Raw genomic sequence first — 22,353 nt, forward strand, 5'->3', positions numbered from 1 at the left:
CCCTATCCGTTTTTAAGTGCAAACATGCGAAATGGAAAACTCCTGAAACTTATTGATATCCATTCAAATATTTTTTGAAGGCCAACTACGTGTCAGGCACTATTCTTTTTTTCTTTTCTTTTTCTTTTTCTTTTTCTTTTTTTCTTTTCTTGTTTATTTGGTTTTTTTCCAATCAGGCACTGTTCTAGGCAATAGAGATGCGGTAGTGAACATACTGTACTAGTTTACTGCTCTCCTGGGGCGGACACTGGTCGGCTGAGGCAAGCACTAAAGAAGTACACGTAGCAGGTCATCTGGTGGTAAGCACTGCTGAAGAAACAGCAGGCCCCGCGTGGAGTCCTCTGCGCCCAGGACAGCAAACCAAGACTTCATTGCAATTTCAGCTCCTGGCGGGAGTGGGACCTTAAACCAATCATCTGCAATTTCCTGATCAACACGAGAGAGGTAATTTGCCTAATAAGATCCCTGCTGCCCTTCCTCAAAAGAATGGTACCCTAACCTAAAACAATCCTTTTTTTTTTTCAAGCCTGTTGGTTTGTCTGTGACTAGCACAGGTCACAGCTGGGAATATGGTGGCTCTCCTCTGAGAAGGAAGGTGTGCTAGGTAATTTTTACTCTTTTTGCTATTTTTGCCATTTTTGCTTTTTACTCCAGTGGCAGGTTATTTTTTGCTCACTTATCCCAGCAACCTTGAGGCCCCCTTTGCTAGCTCACCCTGGCTGTTATCTCAACCCCAGGTGCGCCAAGTGTTTATCCGCTGTAGCCCCTTCTAAATTAGAAAGTGTGTGTATGTGTAGTTTCTCCCGCCCGCCGCTGTCATCTGGCAGCTCCAAGGACATGAGTGTAGTTTTTTGCCTTTAAAAACCTTTTAGTCTATAAGGCAGGGCGGCTCTCCCATCTTCTGCTTCTGAAGGTGAGAAGACCCGTCCCTGGCCAGGTAAATAAACGCCATAAATTTGTTTCTAAATTGCCTCGAGTCCTCTTTGCTCGTAAATGCTCTATAACAGAAGGGACGGTGGCCAGGAGGGGCAGGCCCAGAGCTGACCCTCTCCCTACCAACAGTCTCAGAGTCTTCTCTGTCTCCCATGACCCACCTGTCTCTTCAGAGAGGACACCTGCTGTCTTCATCTCAGTGAGAGCTGGGGCTCTTGACACCCCGGGGCCTGTGGGGGAGGAGCTGGTGTGCTGCAGGGGGGCAGCGCTGCATAGTGGATAAGCCCACAGGCCTCGACAGCACGCAGCCCTGTGTTCAAATTCCTCCTCCGTCAGCCACTCACTGACACTTGGGCCCATTATTTAATCCTTAACACTCACATTTTTTGAGCGTCTTCTCTGCCAGGCACTTAACACACACGAACTCATTCAATCCTCACAGCCACCCTTGGGGGGAGATCCTGTCATCATACCCACTTTACAAGAGAGAAAACTGAGTCACACGAGGTTATATAACACAAGCCCAAGGCCACACAGCTGGTAAGCCACAGAATCAGGATGGCAAGCAAACCCAGGTGGTCACCTGAGCTAAACTTCCCAATCACCAGTGTCATCATCTGGAAAAAGAGAAGCAGTTCTTGGGAGAATCAGACAAACTAATGTGAATAAAGCACTTCAAGCTTTGCCTGGCACTTAGTAAGAGCTGTCTTTGACGTGTTGAGGTTGCTATTGTAATAAATCGTCTTTTTTTTTTTCTTTGTTTTTTGTTAGCTGGTAGCATTGTTCCAGGCTCCCTCTCAGCCCTGGGGTGGGAAAGACCTGCCTAGCCAGGGCTGGTAGGAATCAGGTTGAGATCAAGAATTCAGATGCTGGCTTACACTACCCCTGCTGCCTGCCTCCCTCCTTGCCCTCGGTTTGCGTATGCAAAGCACCCCCACTAGGGGGTGTGCAGGTGTAAGGAATGGAGGTTAAAGCACCTTGGGGCACAATACGAAAGGCCTGGAGGGAGAGGGGGTGAGACGGCCCCCCAGGACAGAAGGCCTCCAACACTGCCAGGGTTGACTTCTGGGAGGCGGACTGGGACAGGGAGGCCAGCTACAGCAGGTCTGCTGCAAAGTTACCGCTGGGAGAAACTGAGTAAAGGCACGTGAGATCTCTGTATTATTTCTTAGAACTACATGTGAATCTATAACTATCTCACAATAGGTTGAATTTTTTTAAATTTCAAAGGAAACAAGTTTAATTTGTTTAAAATTTCAAAGGAAACAATGGAGGAGGATCAGCCTGAAAGACACCATGCCAAATCGTAAAAGGACACACGACTATGCCATCACCACGCCGGGGGAAGGAAGAATTGATGTGGCCACTCCAGGTACTCACATGGCTGGCACCCAGTTTTGTCAGTATCTACAACTGGAGCGTCAAAATGTAGGTATCAAGGTGCTTTCGTAACACAGACTCTCAAAAAATCATAGCCATAGTCTCTTTCGGAGATGCTCTCGTTTATTTATTTCTTGGTTTTTTGGTCTGTCTCTCCACATTAGAAGGCAAGTGTCCTGCCCACTCCTGACAGGGGAATCCAGTAAATAGCAGCACCCCCCCCAACACCCCCAGAAAAAGAGAGAGAGATGAGAAGAAGTCAGGCAGATGGGAGCTCAAGAATTACTTTATCCCTGGTAAGAACTGATAATGAAGAAGGTAACTTCTATTTGCTGGAAAATGAACTTCTGAGTTCTGAACGCCAGAATCAGGGAGATGTGTCTATCACAGGAGAACCGGAGGCCAAATCCTGGGGCAGGCCTCTTCCATCACTGGTTGGGAAGTAGCCAGGCTGGCACCCGAAAGGAAGAGGAGGTGCACATCCCCGGAATCAGAGCGGAGCAGTAGGGGCGAGAGATAGACAGTATTCTTGCTCCCCTCACAGCAAACACTCCAGCTGAACATAATCCAAGCACCCTCAACAGTTACTGCTACATAGCAGGTGCTCTTTAAATCCTTGGTCCATGAATGATTGAGTCAATATTGACATCTCAGATAACTCATTTGGCAGGACCTGGTACCCCACTTTATAGTTTTCTCCACCTGAAATGTTCAGCCCCCAGGTCCTTTCAAGTCTGGCCACCACATGTCAGTCAGACCTCAGCTCAACGCTGGCCCCTTCACAGAGGCCCGTACCTCTCATTACCCTGCTTCATCAATCTCGCCCTGCGGAATTGGCCTTCGTAACTTCTCCCCGCTGAAAAGTTCAAAATAGATCAGATGGTTTTGTACTGATAAGCGTTGGGAAGTAGCACCCCTTTCTTTCTTGTTTTGTGCTCTGACACCCACGAGACCATCCTTGAGATTCTGGGCAGGATTCTGAGCATGATTCATGTTCTGGGTGAGCCAGAGACTCCGAAGGTTACCTGTCAAGATTCTCTAGGGAAATAAAGACAAGATTTGGTCTAGCAGGATTGAAATATCACAGAAGCCTTGCAAACCATTCACTCAAAGCAGCACATCTGGATTCCTTTTTGTTGATGTAGTTCTTTCTGACCCTCTCTGGCTCTAGGCATAAGCTTCTGATTTTGAAATACCTATGTAATTTACATAAGTGGCGACTTTTTAAATTTACAAATCCACTCTCCTTAATCTTTTCATTATTATGATGAATAGAAAAAACCCCTCCTGCTTTGATCTCCACCTGCCAAGCCCACAGTGGCATTGATGAGAAGGTGTGACCGGGGAGGTGTGCGGACTATGACAAGTTGGCTCTCTCTAAGCAAGGAAGGCCCGAGAGTCTCCAAATGTTTTGAAATCAGAGGAGGCCATGGGGGGATGCAGTCAGCCTAGCATCCAAGGTGCAGTAGAACGGACTCCGGGCCGCGCCTCCCGGCCCTGCCTGCTCCTGGTGTTCAGATCAAAGCGGATGGCTGGAGTGTAGGCCAGTTTCCGAGGATAGCGCTCTTTACAGCCCCCTGAAGCCATACCAGGGTGTGGGCAGCATCAGACGCTGGCTGAGGCTTGACTCAGCATTGGGAACTACCTTTTGGGGCAGGAAGCCAACCTCTGAGGCACCTGCTCTGGAAGGCTTGACATTTTCTGCCTTCGTATGAACTCCTGTAGCTGAAAGCAGTGTGTGTAGCTTGGCAGGTCTGGCATCACATCTGCACAAGACTTCCATTTCTACAGTCAGGGCATTTCCAAGTAGGCAGGGGCCAGAGAGATCCCCAGCCTGGGCTACTTCTTGTTTTATCCTTGTTATCCTGTTGTTGCTGTTGTTTTTAAGACTTTATTTATTTGTTTTTAAAGAGAGGGGAAGGGTGGGAGAAAGAGGGGAGAGAAACATGAATGTGTGAAAGATACATCCATCGGTTGCCTCTCACACACCCCCAATGGGGGACCTGGCCGACAACCCAGGCAAGTGCCCTGACTGGAAATCAAACCAGCGACCTTTCAGTTCACGGGCCAGCGCTCAATCCACTGAGCCACAGCAGCCAGGGCTGTCCTTTGTTTTTCACTCACCCACCCTAACCTCTTTAACACATTATATCTTTTTAAAATATTTAACTTATTTATTATTTAAATAGATAATACTTTGATATCAACCAAATTAAAAGGGATGAAAGAAGGCCTGGCCCGTGTGGCTCGGTTGGAGCTCTGTCCCATAACCAAAGAGTTGTGGGTTCGATCCCCGTCCGGGCGTGTACAGGAGGCAGCCAGTTGATGCTTCTCTCTCCCACTGATGATGCTCTCTCTCCCTTCCTCTCCCCTTCCCCCTCTCTCTAAAAGCAATGAAAAAAGTGTCCTCAGGTGAGGATACATCAACAAATCAATAAAAGGTATGAGAGCATAAGTATAAAGATGGGGAGAAGTTGGGACTGGGGTGCACGGTCGGCGGGAATGTACAACGACAGAGCCGCTGTGGAAACCAGTATGAGAGTTCCTCAGCAATTAAGCACAGAACTACCGTGGGATCCAGCAATCCCACTTCTGGTGTATATCCAAAGGAAATAAAATCGCTGCCTGGAAGGGGTATCTGTACCCCCACGTTCGTTGCAGATCCTTGCACACCCATATTCATAACAGAATTACTCTCAACAGCTAACAGGTGACAGCAAAACCCAGTGTCCATCAACAGATGAATATATATATATTCCTGTATTCAAAAGGATGTCCCCCTCCCACCCTGGCCTTGTCACCAAGATCCCCTTCCCTGGAGAAGCCCCTAAGGCCAGTTCTCTGGGTCTCCTTCTGAAGATGGACTGGGATTCTACAGGTCAAGTCTCTCTTCCTACATATACCCTTCTTCCTAGCTTTTGTTTATTCCATAAATGCTAGCCTCCTAGACACACAGTTTTATAATTTGCTCTTTACACTTAACAGTATGCTTTGGAGAGCGGCCTCATTTTTTTCTTTTAAGGCCACCAAGTGGTATTCCAGCACAAAGCCTTTGACACAGAGAGTATTCAACTAATATTTACAGCTGACAATATTTGCATTTTAATAAGATGCAATGCCTTAACTCCCAAGAATGAATTAAGAGTGGGAGACCTTCTGAAAGCTATCAGATGTGTGTATGTGTGAGATGAGGGTGGGGACACAGTCTCTTAGTTCATCTTGACAAACATTTATGGAGGCCACGCTAGGAAAAAGGTCCTTTGCTAGAAGCTGGTATAATAAGAGCCAATAGCTATAAAGCTCATGCCTTGTGGTAGCCACTGCCCTAAGCACATTAATTTATTCAATTTGCACAACAACCTGGGATGTAGGTGCCATTACTAATTGTTCCCATTTTACAGGTCAGGACTTCCAGGCAACGTAAGTAACGTGTCTAAGATCACTGAGCTAATGAATGGCGCAAGCGGGACGTCAGCCACTGAGTGGGGCTCTAGGCCCTTGCTCTTGTCAACTATGCCATGGTGCTGCCTCTCGGGCACACAGACATTTACCAAAATTCATGCCCGGCCCTTGGCTTGCTACCGAGAGAGGTCACGATGCCTTAGCCACGAGCCACAACTTCAAGGAGGACACAGTTTACCCTAATGCGAGGCAGAGAGCTGGAACTGATTAGATCCTGGAGCAGAAAAAATAAATTACTATAAAGGGTGTTAGTGAGGCAACAGGTGAAATTTAAATAAGGTCTGTAGAGCAGATAATAGTATCCTATCAATGTTCAGTTTCCTGACTTTGTGGATTGCATTATGGCTGTGTAAATCAATATTCTTGTTTACAGGATATACGTACTAATGCATTTAGTGAAGGGGCAACTTCCTCTCAGGTGGTCCAGAGAGAAAAAATATATAAATATTAATCTATATGTGTCTATACAGTATACACACAGACATCTACATATGTGTAGAACGGGAGAGGAGAGGAGAGAGTGACAAAGCCCACGCAGCAACACGCACAGCTGAGTAAAGGGGGTACAAGAGGCCTTTGTACCATTCTTGCATCTCTTAAGTTTAAAATTAATTTTAAAATGATGGAAAGATATGCACCAAAATCATATTTGCGCTTATTTCTGGATGGTAGGACTGTTACGAAGTTCTTTTCTTTGTTTTCATTTACATTTCCTTTTTGTTTTTCCTTCCTCCCTCCCTCCCTCCCTTCTTCCTTTCCTTCCTTCCTTTTCCTTTGAAAGAGAAATACAAGCATATGACAAAAATAATTAAAATACTAATATATATAACTAATATATACACTCACACACACAGTGTAAGTCTCCCTCCCTGCTGAACTGACCCAAGCTCCCTAGTCCCCTCTCAGAGGTAACCACTGTCACGTTTCTTGTGTCTCCTTGTATTCTGTTCGCATACACACATGTATGACTAGGTAGCCTCTCCCCACTTTCCCCCGTGAATGGTGGCATCCTGTAGGCGCCTTCCTGAACACGCCATTCTGCACTTGGCTTTTCCTCAATTAACACCGTATCTTCTCAGCCTTTCCCTATGAGGACACATGGAGCGCCTTCCTATTTCTGAGGGCTGCCTGGAATTCCATTGCATTGATGCGTCATGACTCCTTGACAGGAATGTTCAGTCCCTGTCCAATCCTTTACAGGTGAGATTGCAGTGAATTGCACCCAGTCTTTGTGTACCACGTGTAGGGAAATGCATAGAGAGGATGATCTCCCAGCAGCGGTGTCGTTCCGTGAAAGCGCTTACACCCTTTGCACCCGGGAGCCCGCTGCGAGCGTCCTGCCGCCGAAATCGCCGTCCCTGTCCAAGCACGCATTTCCCTGCCACCTCCCCAAGCAGCGCACTGCACATTCCGGGATCTCTGCCCATCTGATAGACGTTGGAGAAATGATACCTGGTTGTAGTTTTAATTTGCATTTCTATGATCATAAGTGTAGATGAGTATCTTATCACTCGCTCTAAAAGCGATGTGTGTTCTTTTCTTCTCTCTGTCATCCCTCCCTGCGCTTGTATGAATGATCCACATTTTCTACTGCAGACCCAGTGCTCCCACTGGGGAACCCACACCATGAATCCCAAGCTGAGCTCTCTTTGGCCCCCTGAAGGGGCTAAAGAAAGGGGATCTGTATGTCCTGATGCCTCAAGGACGCAAGTCTCCCTTCGGGGTTGCTAGCTATAAACCAAGGGCAGTAATTTACCTCGGGGGCTGAGAGGGTGACTGAGCCCAGGCCCAGGGCTGTGGCTGGCTCTCCCACCATGGTGGGCCTGTCCTGGGGCTTTGCAGCGCCCTGGCCTGCCCACCCCCCAGGAACAGAACTTCTCAGTCCTTGTGAATTCATTTATTCTCCCATGACTTAAAAAACTGGTGGGAACAGAACACTTCATTCAAAGGAGGCCCTGAAAGGCTCTTTGTGCGATCGGTCTAGGCACCCGTTCAAGGTTCTCTGAAAGAGAGACCTGGACAAAAACTGGCAGCCTCAGAACCCCGGAGGCCCTCGTTCACCAGCCCTTGGCATCCTTGCCTCGTTGGTATGCAAACACACACAGAGCCCAGCCTCTGCTCCTCCTCAGGGCGCCCTGGGCCCAGCTCTGTGTGAGTGTTGAATTTAGAAGAGCAATTCTTTTTCCTGCTGCACCTGAAAAGAGAGCTCCAGAGATAGGGGCTTCTCCTCCCTGGGGATGTGACTGCAGCAGGTCATTTTTCAGGATTTTAGTCATTGTCTTGACCATGCCAGCATTGGGGACAGAGCTCAGGGTTTGCAACCAGAGAGACTGCAGTTCAGTTCCTGGCTGGCTGACCTTGGCAGGTGTTCTCTCTGAACTAGTGTTCTGCACTCGAATATGGATTTACAATAGGACCTACTCTGTAGGTGAGGTGATGGTATCCTGAGATGCAGAAAAGGGACCAAAAGCGGTTTGGAGATCACAGAAGAGCAGACCCAGGTTTTCCCTCTATGGAGATGAAACTGTTACTAAACCATCTCTCAAAAATCAAGTTCACGTGTCCGACACGCAAGTAAGGCTAATCGCTAACACACTGGAGCTTAGAACTGGATAAAGGTTTATTCCATTTGACCAAAGCAAGAGAAAGGGCAAGAAAGAGCTCTCAAACCCACCCTCCCCCAGAAGCAAAAGCAGGGAGTTTTTATGCAGCTAAGGAGTCGGGCTGGGAGAGTTTCCAGGAACCCGGGGAGAGAGAAGTCTGTGTTTCTTCAGTCTCAGAAAATACCAGGTGCAACCAGACCTCTGGGTGAGCAGGCAATCCCAACTTTCTTAAAGGTATTCATTCCTTTTGCAAAACAAAGTCGCAAATTCTCCCAGTCACCCTGGAGTTCTTTCTTCCTGCTGGACAAGGCAATAGTACATCAATATATTTTTCCCCCAGGGAAAGTGTTGATAACTTTCTTCAGCTTCTCAAAAGGGCTATTGACTCAAAAAGATTAAATATCTCTGAGAGGAACCAATGAGGTCATGTTTCCCAAACCTGGGAATCATTTGAGGAATTGAAAAAATATGGAATCCTTCCCAGATCCCACTCCAAGCCCACTGACTCAGAATCCCTAAAAAACTGTGTTTTTGAAGAGTTCTCACTGGGTAATTCTGATGCCCTCAACCCAGGATCAGTCTGAAGTCTCTAGAAAATAGTTCCCAAAGGTCTTGGTGAATTTTTAAGAGATTCTGCACTCCTGAAGCTCTAGGACTCTTAAACAGGAGTCACAAAATCAGGATGCTGTGGGCTTCTCTGGCCTATGGAGGTGTTAGTTGTTCATGGGTAGAGTATTTAAAAATAATAAACAAATAAACAACTCTTGTCAGTGTTCAAAATTGCAATATTTCACAAACACGCACATACACATACACACAATCCAGGTTTTAAATGTCCCTTATAAAATAAGAAGAGCTGACAAATTTTGACCCTTATTTCCAAATCTCACCATTCAATTGGAACTTAGTCAACTTGCCACAGTCCCCACCGCTCCCTATTACCTACCATCAGCTTAGTTCACTCTTACACATTAACTACCTAGCCCCTTAGGTCACTTACATGTGAGACCCCTATTTGAAGTTTTCCTGGAAATTCACCAGCCTGAAGAATTATTGACTCTAAAGTGAGTCCCACATTGAGATAGGGATCATCTGCTCCTACCTGAGCTGGGAACTGTGGAGCCTGAGGTCCATACTTTCCCCAGACGCCTTTCCGCACTTACCCTACTGGCATGTAAAAGTTGCCCTGTGACTCCAGACTGAGGCCAAGAACTTCAAAGCCAAACAAGCTCCAAATTGAGTTGGCACCCATCCTCCTCGTCCTCCACCTGTTTTCTTCTGCCAGGCAGAACCTTCCCACCTCTGCTCACTTCTATTAAAATTAACAAGCGTTGCAGGCAGGCATCAAAGGCAGGGTTGTGCCTTTAATGTTATTCCAGGCTGTGATCACAGCCCCTCCCCTGCCTGCCTCTCTTCCAGCTGAGCTGGGTGGTGATGGTTCAGCCCGGAGGGCCAGAATCAGAACTTTGGCTGTTCTTGTCTGTTTGATATTTGCACCAAGGAAAATTCCAGGGCAAGGAGAACATCTTCACAGCAATTTTCTTCAAAGTGCCCTGCAAGAACTGGCCAATTCTTCTTTTTAAAAAGATTTTTTAAATTTATTGTCAAAGAGGAGGAGAGAGGAAGAAAAACATTGATGTGAGAAAGAAACATTCATCAGTTGCCTCTTGTATGTGCCCCTGACCAGGGACTGAACCTACAACCCATGCATGTGTCCTGACTGGGAATTGAACCGGCGACCTTTCACTTTGAGGTATGACGCCCAACCTAGCTACACCGGTCAAGGCATGGCCAATTATTCTTAAGAGGCACCCTTTGAAGGGTATGTTATAAACCCTATTTTACTGGCAGGGAAACTGAGGTCAATGGCTTGCCCAAGGCCATAGGGAGAGACAAAATCAAAGCCGTGGCGGAAAAAATCTATGTCCTTCTGAGACTCACTCAGACCTGAAGCTGACCCAGAAATTCTAGCACCCCAAGGCCTTCATGCCCAGCCGGGTTGTCGTGGCCACCCGTCCTGGTTCTCACGCTGGGCTTCCCAGACCCGAGCTGTGCAGAAACATTATGTCAGTAACCCCACAAGCACTGGGGGACGGGGGGGGGGGGGGTTGGCAACGAGCCCTGTCATCTGCCCCTTCACAGCGCAGGAAGTGACAGCAGTGGATAATTGTTCCCCTCCTATAAAACCCTCAAGCTGTTGTCTTTATTTTTTCCTCCCTAATGTAGATTGGAGAGGATCCAATTATTGGCAGAGAACTATGCATTTATATTGGAGAAATCAACAAATTAAAATACAACTGCACCACGATCCGGAGTTCTGAGTCAAATCCCCAACAGGTGGGAAAGGGAGTCTTGGTCCTTCTACCCGAGGGACCCTTTTAAGCAGACATCCTCAGACCCCCAGGATGTCCGACCTGGAGGAAACAGTACAGATCTGGCCTGGAGAACCCACGGCTGGGACAGCACATGCAGGAGAGCGGCCCGGCCGCAAACTGCTGAATTCACTCTCACATCCTTGGAAGAAAGACAAGACCCAAAATACCTGCAGGCAATTAACAGTTGGTGACGCTTCTAGAAAACGTGGCTTCGATCTTGAAGCATTAGATACAAACTGCTGTGGGGCGACGTTGGCTGTGGGGGTTGCCCCTCTAGAAATCTTAGAGATAGGACCCTCCTAAATGGTCTAAAAACCACTGTCTTTACCAGCTCCCGGAACCCAGCTGGGAGAGGCCTGCGAGGTCATCTGGCTATGGACGCTCCGTGCTGTTTTGAGGACAACTGAGTCCCGGGGCAGAGAAGTGAGCTTGTGAGTGACTGATGCCAGTGAGGGAATTTAAAGGACTCAGTTGTCCCGAGTCCCAGCCTGGTCTTCTTGTACTAAGAGCAAGAAAAGAAGACACAAGAGGAAAAGTGAGACGTGGGAAGATAAGGGGGGCGGGGGGAAGGAGGAGGAGAGAGGAGAAGGAAGAAACACAGAGGGGGGAGGGACAGAGAGCCACGTGCCCGAGGCGCCTCGTTTATTCCATCATCCGAGCCCGTGGTTCTGCAATGCTCGCCAGTGGTTTCTTTCCTGGGTGTCTCAGTGTTCCCAAGGACACCGTTAAAGCTTCTTCTTAGCACCCCTGGGTGACACGTGGGGCACCATGGGGCGCCCTCAGCAGCTGCTTAATCCAAGCAGGTGGCGCTGTGGTGGGTACGCTCTGCAGTCCCCCAGGAGGCTGCCCGGCCCCAGGAGGTTTGCGTCCCTGTCCCCTCGCCTCAGCCCGCTGGCTGGCACTGGCGGTGAGCCGGCAAGGCCCTCCCCCTCCCGGCCTCAGGCGCCCAGGCGGTAGCTGGGGTGGCTTGAGAGAAGGTTCGGACCTCATTATCAGCCTTCCAGCGCTGGCCCTCTAGAATTATGTCAATTCCAGAACTCCTTCAAGTCTTCCTGGGAGGTATTGCAGAACGAAGCCAGAACTCCTGGCTGTGAGCCCACTGTAGCCAGAAGGAAGGGTTTCTAAAGAGAGGGGACAAAGTACAGGCACCTAAGATGACCTTTGCTGACTTGGAGGACACGAAGACTGAGGGTGCAGCTCTGGGCTGTCCCTTCTACTCCCTCTCACGGGCAGTGGGGTGGGACCCAGCACCCCATCTGCAGCAGCTGCTGCAAACACCTCCATGAACCCCAGGGCTCTGAGCATGCAGCATGAAAGCCCCTGGTCTGGCCCAACACTCCCTGAGGAAGCCAGAGTGACCTGGACTGGGAGGGGGGAAGGGCAGAGACCAGGGTGGGCAGGTGAGGCACCCAGGGCACACGGTTTAGATGGGTGCTCACCCCTGGGGTCACACAAGCGCCGCCCCGCACCTGCATGCCCTCACGGAAACCAGCTTGCTTTCCCCTCTTCTGGTAGCAACGGACAAGCTTGTTGCTTCTACTGGAAATCAAGCTCCTGAGGACCAGGCCCTGTGTCTGGTTCACTTACCCCATGCAAAGGGCTAACGTGAAGCCTAGCGCAGAGGCAGCCCTGAAGGTTTGCTGGATGATTGATTACAGGAAAGGGGTGGTGAGGGGGAGAGGAGGAGGAGAAGGAGGAGAAGGAGGAGAAGGAGAAGAAGGAGGAGGAGAAGAATGAGAAGAAGAAGAGGAGGAGAAGGAAAAGAAGAGGAAGAAGAGGAGGAGGAGGGGAAGAGGAGGAAGAGGAGGAGGAGGGGAAGAGAAGGAAGAGGAGGAGGAGGAGAAGGAGAAGAAGAAGGAGCTGGAGGAGGAGGAAGAAGAACGAAGGAAGGAAAAAAGACGAATAAATGTGAGTCTCCTTCCCCCTCTCCAAAGCCCTAACCTGGGCTGTCAGCCAACCTGGCCCCGCCACTTTGCTGCTGGGGGTAATTGCTGGCTTCGGCCTTCCTCGTTCTTCCCGCAGGTCATGTGCAAGGCGGAGGGTTTCACTTGCCCAGTGGGTACTGAATTACAGCTTCCCGCTGGAGCCCCATGTAATTAACCAGCAGCCGCAAGCCCTGGAGAGTCTGTGAAGTCTGCGGAGGGCCCAGGGGCTGGGGCCAAGCAGAGTGGCTCCTAATTAGCCCTGGCCTGATTTTCACAATCTACATCTCGACCCACCCCCTGGCTGTGGGGTTCTTTACCAGGACTCTATGAGTAGAATTGGGGGTCAGAAAGCAGAATGATGTGTGTGAGGAACGCTTTACAGCTTATCAAAACCCACAGAACCTCTTCTCGATAAGATGTTTCAAACTCTCTCAGCACAGCTGTCAGAACTTGGATCCCAAAGAGCAAAGCATCTCGTTAGACCAGCAGAGGAAGAGTAAATAGTGCATCCAAGGAAAGGGGATGCTGCCCCTGCTCTTCTCAACCAGCCTCTCACCCCAGAATTCAACATGCCAAGGTTTGGGGGGTCTGTGCCAGTGTTCACCCCTCTGCACTATGCTCTCTCTTGCTAGAGTGTGAAAGGCTGATGAGACACCCACAGTCAGTGTAAGGATGCTAGACCATGGCTTGCGCTCTGGATGTTAATGGATGGTGGGAGGCAGGGCCATGCCTCAGGGAGATACCATTACACTTCTTCACACTTATCAGATGGGAAAAACCCTTCAAAGTCTGAGTGGAGGCAGTATTGGAAGAGGAGGTATGGAAATGAGGCTCTCAGAAATTGCTAGAGGGAATATAAATTAGTGTAGGATCTTCGGAGGGCAATTGTTCCACCACCACCTCTGCCACCCTCCTTCCAGGGATGAGTGAGCCTTGTACACTTATTACATGACACGAATAGGAATGTCCCTTTCTGCAGTTTTATAGCAAAGACAATGCAATGTAAGGGCCCAGGACAAGGGCAGGCACGGGAGGCCACTTGGGAGGGGAGTGCTGAATCTTCGCAGGAGATGATAGCGGCTCAAACCAGGTGGGCAATGGAGGCAGACAAGACTGTAGGTGGGAGGATCTGGTTGGAGGTGAGGCAGGGAGCAGAAGCTCCATTGGGGAGAGGTCAAGTTCGAGACGCTGTTTGGCATCAGTGTGGAATGTGGAGTAGCAAGCAGATATATGGGTGCAGAGTTCAAAAGAGAGGCCCGACCTGGAGGTGTAAATTGGGAGTCCCAATGCACAGATGAAATTTAAAGCCATGAGCTCATTAATTTTTTATTGCTTATAAATAAGAGTTGAAGCAAATAGGAAGGTGTTGACATCTGTTAATTCTGGGTGGTAGATACTGCGCTGTTTGTAATACTATTCTTTATACTTTTTAGGATGGTTGAAATTTTGAATGACCAAGTTAATTAATAAACAGACCATAAGGCCACAAGGCTCTGAACTGCTGAACAGTTTTGCCATGAGAGCCTCAGACCTAAAGCTTGGGTGCTGGCAATGAGTTGAGGGGCCAGATTCAAATCCCTATGCCACCACTATGCTCAGGGACCAGGGATTGACTCTGTCTCCCTGGGCCTCTGTCTCCCCACTTGAAAAACAAGGAGCTGGCCCATGACTTCTCAGGGTTCTTCCAATACTGACCATCCAGGATTCAAGCTGGTGCCCCCGAGAGCCCCTGCCTGCTCTGATTTTGTCTACCCACCTCTCATGCCTATTCCTACAGATGAGGGCAGAAATACCCTATAAGAGGGCTCTATAGGTAGAAGGTCAACTGCAGCAAGGGGAATCAGAAAGGACAGGGCCCCTTGGTCCCCAGAACCTGGGACCCAAAAAGGATTAGGTTGAGCTTAAAGGCAGGGAACCCAGAGATTAAAATTCTTCTCCATATTCACTTCTGATGAGTGCATCCTGCTCAGGACTGGTCTATGAGCCTGAAATGAGTGATGGCTGAACAAATCTGCCAAGTTGTAATAGGCACAGGTAATAATAATATTATTAATAGTAATAAAAATAATAATAATATTTCTGTGCCAGATTCTGAACTAAGAGCTCAATATGCTTTCTCTCATTTAACCCGCACAACAACTGTGCTGTAGGGTTATCCTTGTCATTATCTGACTTTGCAGATGAGTAAACTGAGGCTCAGCGGGTCAACAACTTGCCCCAAGTCATGCAGCAAAGAAGGAGCAGAGCCTGGATTAGAACCCAGGCAGTGCGACTCCAGATCTCAACTCTTCAGTGCTCTTGGTGAGCGATCAGGTTCTCTAAATCTCTTCAGCAAGAGCCACAGAAGACAGCCTCGTCGTAACCCTGCTGACTAGCCCCATACTTACCAGCAGCCCAGAAACATTTCTTGAGCACCCACTCTATGGCCGTGCTCGGTGGGCCTGGCCATGGGGATGCTGAGGTGGGTGAGCACAGCCTCCATTCTTGAGAACCTTGTGGCCTAGAGAGAGAGGTCAGTTTATAAACCAGCACAATCAAACCGGTGGCTCCAGGTTGCTCCCAGGGAGCCACGACGAATGTCCAGAAGGTTCCAACGGAAAGGACAGTGATCCCAAAAGCAAAGCACAGACCAGAGTGTGGAGTCATGGCCGGGGATCTGTCTGGACCATCATCACGTGGCTGAACCTCTCTTCCGAGGCCATGAGTTCCAGAAACTTCTTTTTGGCACAGGAATTGCATGTGTTTAGCTTTTATGGGAAGGGGAGAAGATGAAAAGCCTGTCATTTTGTGTTTTGTGAGCAGTGGAACATTTGCTGCTTCCTGGGAACAACGCTCTTTCATAGTTGTGAGAAAACAGCCTGACCTGACTTGTGCCTGAAGGAGCGGCCGTGACTGGAGAAGGAGCTATTTAGGGCTCAGGCTCAAAGAAGCCATGACTCGCTGTGTAATAACAGAAGACATGTTGCAGACAGACTGATTCTTTGCAGAAGAATTCTTAAGTCAGGACCCAGGGGTGGGGGTCACCAATGGGACCCCTGAGCTTGTGGGAAAGTGTCGTGTATTTGTGCTTTTTTTTTTTTTCCTGAGTCAAGCATTTAGAGTTTTTATCAGATTTTAAGGGGCTCCTTGAGTCCCCCGAGAAGGCTAAAGATCATGCCCGTCTCTGAAGAAATAGTTATTTTCTAAGTGTGGGTGTAAGCTGCGCCTGCCAGCCACTGCACGTTCTTGGGGTGGCATGTGGGCTCTTGTTTTCCTTCTGCCATGCAGAGATCAGGAGCAGGGGCAGAGAAGCTGGGCCAAAGCGGAAAAGGGGGCCGCAGATGCGAGAAAGGACTGTGTAAAAGGAGCTGGACAGTCCAGGGGCACAGCTCAGCGTGGACTCACCTGCTCCAAGCACGGTCGTTTCCCCCTGCACTGCCCAGAAACTAGGAAAGATCTTCCCGCTAGGGAATTGGGTTTTGCTGTTATTCAGTTGGGGCTTTAAGCAACATCAGAGCCTCAGTCGCCCGAAGAAGAAACAAGTCCTGGACAGGTAATGAGGAAGGTAGCTCACAGGTAGTGAATTGCCAGGTAGGTAATTCACAGGTAGGGAGAAGGGAGGAGAGGGGCCTTAGCCAAGGGCAAGGGGAAATCCCTGTCTCTCTCCAGGCTCACTCGGTTGGGACGGACATTCCGAGGCATTGTTATTGATGAGATGGTTGGTGCACCTGCGCTGCAGGGGAAGCTGACCCTGCGGAGAAATGGGCTGGGACTAAGGTGGGAGGGCAGGCCCTGGAAGGTGGTTTCAGCCTCTGGACTCGGAGAGCAGCCCTGCCCAGCCGTGGCTTCCTGACCTGACATGTCCTCCTGACCTTCTGAACTACAGGCTCTCTTTTTATACACCCTTGGCTCCCAGGAGCCCAGCACTGTGCTGGCCCCTGGAGGCTGTTGCATGAATGGATGTGCCTGGGTCCCCTACCAGGCTGTGAACTCCGTTCTGGCAGGGACCACTTCGGGATCACTACAATACTGCCCCTACCTAGCCCTGCCCAGTGCCCTGAACCCTTTCTCCTCACTAGACGTTCTCAGCTCAAACCCATGATTCTGTGGGTCAGCCTGAGGCCTTGGTGGTCCTTAAGGGTAAGTGATGGAGCCTGCACTAACCTACAAACTGGGAGGGATCATCTTCACAGATTATGGCCAGGCCTCCCCCCACCACCCCAACCTTTTAATTTTTTGCCTTTCTGCATGGTGACAGCATTTTTCAGCAGAAGTCCTCAGTACTCACATGCAGGAGATTCATGCATATGTCACTCATCATTCATTCACTCATTCATTTATTCACTAATATGCTCACTCACTCCCTTATTCGTGTCTTCAGTCTTTCAGCTACTCATCTGATTGATTCATTGACTGACTCGTTGTTTGATTGATTGATTGATTCAGTCATTTGTTCATTCAATACCCACTAAATGTACAGAACGTTATGTGGACATAGCGATGCTTCAGACACAAGTTTTGCTCCTGAAAGCTCCCAGATTGGAGTGAGGGGCACAAGAGCCATGAACACAAATAACCACACAGAGCAGAATAGAAAGTAGGAAAGGTCATGAGAAATGTACAAACACATCCCTGAGGGGCCACAGAGGGAGAGATTTCTTCCAGCCAGGAGAGGGAGAGGTCTGAGGCAGCTTCCTGGAAGAAGTCAGATCAGCAGCAGCTCCAGAATTTCTAAGTGGAGAGAGGATGAGGATGGCAGCTGGTGGGGGAAGCTTGAAGCTCATCTGGCAGCCACTTTGCATAAGACTGAAAAGGAGTCGACTGCTTATATCATAGAATGAGGTTATGGTGGAGACTGGGGGGCGGTTGGATCTCCCCCAAGTTCCCTCTTGCTTTCCTAACCCAAGAGACGGCATTGAAGCACATGCCTCAGTCAATGGGGAGGATTTATTTGAACTCAAGGTGAGAGGGAGAACATGAACACCTGCCAGGAGCACAGGCCTGGGAAAGTTCAAGGCTATTACAGCAATCCTGGTGCTCTTAGGCTTTGGTGGAACAGGTAGAAGGAAGTAGTGGGCAATGAACTTGAAAAGGTAAGTTGAGCTTGAAATACAAGGTTAAGATGTTGGGCTTCATTCAACAGATGTGGGGAGCCGCTGAAGGTTTGGGGCAAGAGTGCCATGGCCTATGCTATTTTTGGTGATATATCTCTGGCCAGTGTGGAGAATGAAGAGGAGGGAGCGAGACCACAGGAGGCTATAGCAGGCCCCTCCTAATGTTTAGGGAGGCAGAGCAAGAATACAAGTGGGGTCCACATACCACCTGTCTAAAAGATTTAATTGTTGTAAGTCAAATTAACAAATGAAATATATTCTACCCTCCTGCCTTGACAAAGGGATCGTCATGGTAACCTGGATGGCCCAGTTCAAATGTGTGGTTCTCAGATGCCCACGCTGGAACACAAAGGAGCCAGATCTGCCCAGTGGCCCCAATCTCCAACCCGTGGCCCACCTCCCTTCTCTTCCCACACCTAGCTTCTTCCCTCACTGCGAGAAGCCTCACACAAACCTGTGGGCACCCAGCTCACACATCTGGACTCTGTACCCCAGCAAACAGCCATCCCCAGCCACCCCTCAGGTTTAGAGGGACACACATTGGCTGTACATGTGCCCGTGGGGACCTGGGAAGGAAGATGGAGCAAACCCTTGGAAGCAAGTAGGCTTGGGGTGAATACTGGCTCCTCCATGCCCTTGACTTTTGACCTTCTCACCCATGGGGACTGGGAGCCACATCCAGGAGAGGGCCTGAGTGGGGCCTTCCAAAGCCCAGGACCTAGGATAGACCCCCTCCTGCCCAACCTGGGGAGACAATGCGACCCTGAGCAAGGGGGCGGGAGCAGGCCCTGTGAAGGAGGGTGGCAGATGACAAAATGCATCGGACAGGGAGACTAGGGGGATGTAGCTGCCCATCTGGGCCCTGCAAGTACCATAGAGCTTGATCCTGGATCCCTGGCACCCTGGCAGGCGGGCAGGTGGCTGGGGCAATCACCTGCATACTTTGTGATGAAAAGCCACTTCAATGATTATACATACTGCTCTCGCTCTCCTCTGCCCTTCTGCCTGCCCTCTCCACCCCCAGCCCGTGGTGTCTGGCTGGGCCATGTGCAAGGCGTCTGGCCCCAGGGAGAGGTGGGGGTGAACCTACACCTACAGGTACACAGCTATAAATAGGCAGCCTCCAGTGGCCGCTCACGCAGCCTCCCTTCTCCGGCACCAACAGCACGGCAGCCCTCAGACACCGGGACCATGGACCCCAGGAACTGCTCCTGCATGTCCGGTGAGTGCGTACGGGTGCCCGGCATCGTGCAGGGAGCCGGCAGGTATCTGTCTCAGACTGGAGACCTCTGGGACGGCTCCCACTCTCTGTTGGCTACCAGCCTGGTTTGCTAGAAGCGATAGCCTGGCTCCAAATGACTGTGGGGGGGGGGGGCACAGAGCAGCAGGCCCCTAAGGGCAGCCCCCAGGACAGGAGAAGAGCTCCAGCCTAGAGCCTGGCAGCCTGGTTTTCCGACTGTCATCACTTGCGACGCTTACAGTTTCCAGGCCTCAGTTTCCTCACCTGAAAACAAAGTGACTCATCCCCCACTCCCTGCTCACCTCCCGGGGGAGGTGTGGAAGTGCAGGAATCATAGAGCACTTGCAGATGCCAGGGAAGTCATTAGGAGTGCATGTGAGCCCTGGCTGGTGTGGCTCAGTGGGTTAAGAGCCAGCCTGTGAGTGGGAAGGTCACTGGTTCAATTCCCAGTCAGGGCATATACCTGGGCTGCTGATCACGACCCTAGTTGGGGGCCTGCAAGGCAAGAGGCAGCCTATAGATGCTTCTCTCCCTTTCTGTTCCCCTCCCTTCCCCTCTCTCTAGAAATAAATAAAATCTTAAAAATAAATAAGTAAAAGAAGTGCATGTGGATTCCCGAGTCTCTGAAACAGCTTAATTCCAAAAAGCCTGTTGGCCAGGGTTCAGAGCCATCCTGAGTTTTATGGCCCTGAGACATGGTATGAAGGAGTCTCACAAGCCTCTGTGGTCCCTAATAGGACATGTCTGTGCCAAAACAAAAACTTGCCAAAGAGACAGGAGCTCCCAGCATCTTGCAATTCAGAACAATAGGTGGGATGATTTTTTTTTTAAGTGTCGATGGTTTTTGTGATATGGAAACAGTAGTGCCTATGGCTCTCAATCTGGGCTCCTTGCGTCCTTTGCTGTCTCTCCCTCCTAACCATTCAGGGCTCCCATCGGGCCTGGGACCTTGAAAAGGTGAGAGGGTGCAAAAGGCTTTGATGGCCCCTGGGGGACCCTGGGCTTGGTGAAGTCGGCCTCGTCCAGCAGTTCTCAAACCTGATTCTACAGGAGAATCATGTGCTGTTTTTTAAAAATACTGATGCCCTTTCCCCACCAAGACCTTTGAAACAGAACATCTCAAAGGTTGGTCCCAGGAGTCTTCATTTTAACAGCCCACCCCAGTTTCCGGGCGCGGACTGTGCCTGGGAACCACTGGATGGTCCTCGCCATGGGCGGGCGCTCGGGAGCACCTCCGCCCTCCTGTCCGGCCCAGGCACCGCCCGGAGCCCTGCCGCTGCGGCGGCCTGCATGCAGCACACCTGCGTCCCCGCTGCGCCTCGGCCCTCACGTCTGTGGCTCCGTCCTCTCTTCTAGGAGGAGTCTGCAGCTGCGGAAATGACTGCAAATGCACGACTTGCAGCTGCAAAACTTGTCGAAAGAGTGAGTATGGTGACCATGGCCAGCTGCTAGGAAAGTCTGTCCCCTCCATTCTTGCCCTCCAGCCATGGGGGGAGGGGGGAGGGAATCTGGATGCCTCTTACCCGTTTGGAAACAATGGGAAATGAAAGCTGGGCTCCCCGGGGCTGCTGCCCACCCGGGGAGGAGGGCATCCACAGTGTCTCAGGTGTTTGAAGTAGGAAAGGGACTGAGGGGCGGCTCCAGCCTGCCCAGAGGTGAAGGGGACAGACCACTGGCCTGGAGCCATGAGCTTTGGGTTTTGGTCTCGGGTCAGCCACTGTCCAATAATCTTGGGCAAATGCATCCTGGTCTCCGGGCCTCTGATGGCCTCTGATGGCTTCTGCGATCCCTCCGGGCTCCGACATCCCACACCTGTGGACTGTGTGTTGACACCTGTGGCAGACTCTCCCTACTTCATCCAAGTGGTGGGAAGCACAGTGCGGACCCAGTGCTGACCTGTCTGTCTCCCAACCCCCCTAGGCTGCTGCCCCTGCTGCCCTCCGGGCTGTGCCAAGTGTGCCCGGGGCTGCATCTGCAAAGGAGCCTCGGACAAGTGCAGCTGCTGCAACTGAAATGCATCGGCCTTGCTGAGGGGGAGGCCCGGGAAGCGTCTGTACGGTGCGTTAGCTGAGAAGTTGAAATGATTGTACTTTTGATATATTTGTCCCAGTGAGGTGTTGGTGACATTCCTGTGACAGGCTTGGAGCAATAAAGTTTTCACTCGTGGTTGTCTGGTGGTCAGGGAGCTGTTTCACCCTAACCCGGAAGGACCACAAAGGGCTGACTCCATTGCAGACACGTGGTTGCCAGCCTGTGTCCCTTCTGCATGTGGCTGCTAACCACAGGCTCCCGCCACTCTGCCTGAGGGCTTTCTCCTGCTGCCTGGGCTTTCCTGAGCAAACACAGGGTAGGCTGGGAGGACTGGGGACGTCAAGGCCACTGGGAACAGCCCTTAACCAATGACAAATAGGAATTAGTAGAGAGAATAAATGCCCTCAGTATCGTTACCCCTACAGTAGGACAAATCTGAGACCTGGTCCACACTGTCCCCCAAAAGTCCCCAGCAGCACTGAGCCCACTGCAGTGACCTGCCCATTAATATACCCCATATTGGCACCCTTCCTTCTCTGTCACTTCTCCATTCTCCTACCAGTGCTTCCTGGGGTTCCCACCCAAAGAAACTACTTGTACACGACCTGCTTTGGGAGTAACCCAATCTTAGCCAGGCCCTCCGGGCAGAGTGTTGGCCCAGAATGCCTCAGGGTGTTAATGCTGCTATTTGAGGGACGTTAGCATTGAGTCAGCCATGGAGGCCTGGGCAGATCTAATGGGAATCAAGGCCAAGACACTGAGGACATTACCTGCCCCAGTTATTCAGGTCAACCTTCAGGACAGGGTGACAGGGCAGACATGGACCAGGAGAAATTGGTGCTGTTTGTTCAAGTTCTTGCATTTCATAGAGGTCAGTGTAATAAGGAATCAAGGTTTTTATTATTTCCCCCAATGGCTGATGTACACATCAGAGCTCTCATTACCCCACTTAGTAATGCATTCATTGGTTGATTCTTGTATGTGCCTTGACTGGGGATGGGATCAAACCCACAACCCTGGCATATAGAGATGGTGCTCTAACAACTGAGCTACCCAGCCAGGGCCTGTTTAATATTGTTATTATTATTATTATTATTATTATTATTATTATTATAGTCCTCACCCAAGGATATGCTCATCAATTTTTTGTTATTTTTTTTTTTTAGAGAGAGGGGAGCCCTGGCTGGTGTGACTCAGTAAATTGAGGGCACATGCCTGGGTTTCCAGCCAGCTCTCCAGTTGGGAGTATGTGAGAGGCAACTGATTGATGTATTTTGCACACATTGATGTTTCTCTTCCTCTCTCTCTCCC

The 22,353-nt window shown here is 50.1% G+C and overlaps 1 protein-coding gene and 1 long non-coding RNA gene across 2 annotated transcripts; both read left to right on the top strand.

Moving 5' to 3' along the window:
• The first annotated feature begins 16,021 nt into the window (after nucleotides 1-16,021).
• Nucleotides 16,022-18,889, top strand: LOC149993978 (uncharacterized). Its single transcript, XR_016507841.1, has 3 exons — nucleotides 16,022-16,233; nucleotides 18,192-18,383; nucleotides 18,796-18,889. It is a non-coding gene; the product is annotated as an uncharacterized LOC149993978 (long non-coding RNA).
• Nucleotides 18,890-18,923: 34 nt separating this feature from the next.
• Nucleotides 18,924-21,171, top strand: LOC149993979 (metallothionein-4). The gene is made up of 3 exons (XM_090259874.1): nucleotides 18,924-18,993; nucleotides 20,368-20,433; nucleotides 20,932-21,171. Exons 1-3 carry the CDS (start codon nucleotides 18,963-18,965, stop codon nucleotides 21,021-21,023), a joined length of 189 nt encoding a protein of 62 aa, XP_090116000.1. The 5' UTR covers nucleotides 18,924-18,962; the 3' UTR covers nucleotides 21,024-21,171.
• Nucleotides 21,172-22,353: the final 1,182 nt, after the last annotated feature.

Source organism: Furipterus horrens, unplaced genomic scaffold, assembly GCF_987537825.1.
Source record: "Furipterus horrens unplaced genomic scaffold, mFurHor1.1.pri manual_scaffold_13, whole genome shotgun sequence".
In the NCBI taxonomy this organism is placed as follows: domain Eukaryota; kingdom Metazoa; phylum Chordata; class Mammalia; order Chiroptera; family Furipteridae; genus Furipterus; species Furipterus horrens.

Excerpts from the sequence above, each read along its gene's own strand:
- LOC149993979 (XM_090259874.1), top strand. The coding sequence starts at position 18,963 with ATGGACCCCAGGAACTGCTCCTGCATGTCCG. Across the intron at positions 18,994-20,367 it reads GAACTGCTCCTGCATGTCCG|GAGGAGTCTGCAGCTGCGGA; the intron begins GTGAGTGCGTAC and ends CCTCTCTTCTAG. Across the intron at positions 20,434-20,931 it reads CTGCAAAACTTGTCGAAAGA|GCTGCTGCCCCTGCTGCCCT; the intron begins GTGAGTATGGTG and ends CAACCCCCCTAG.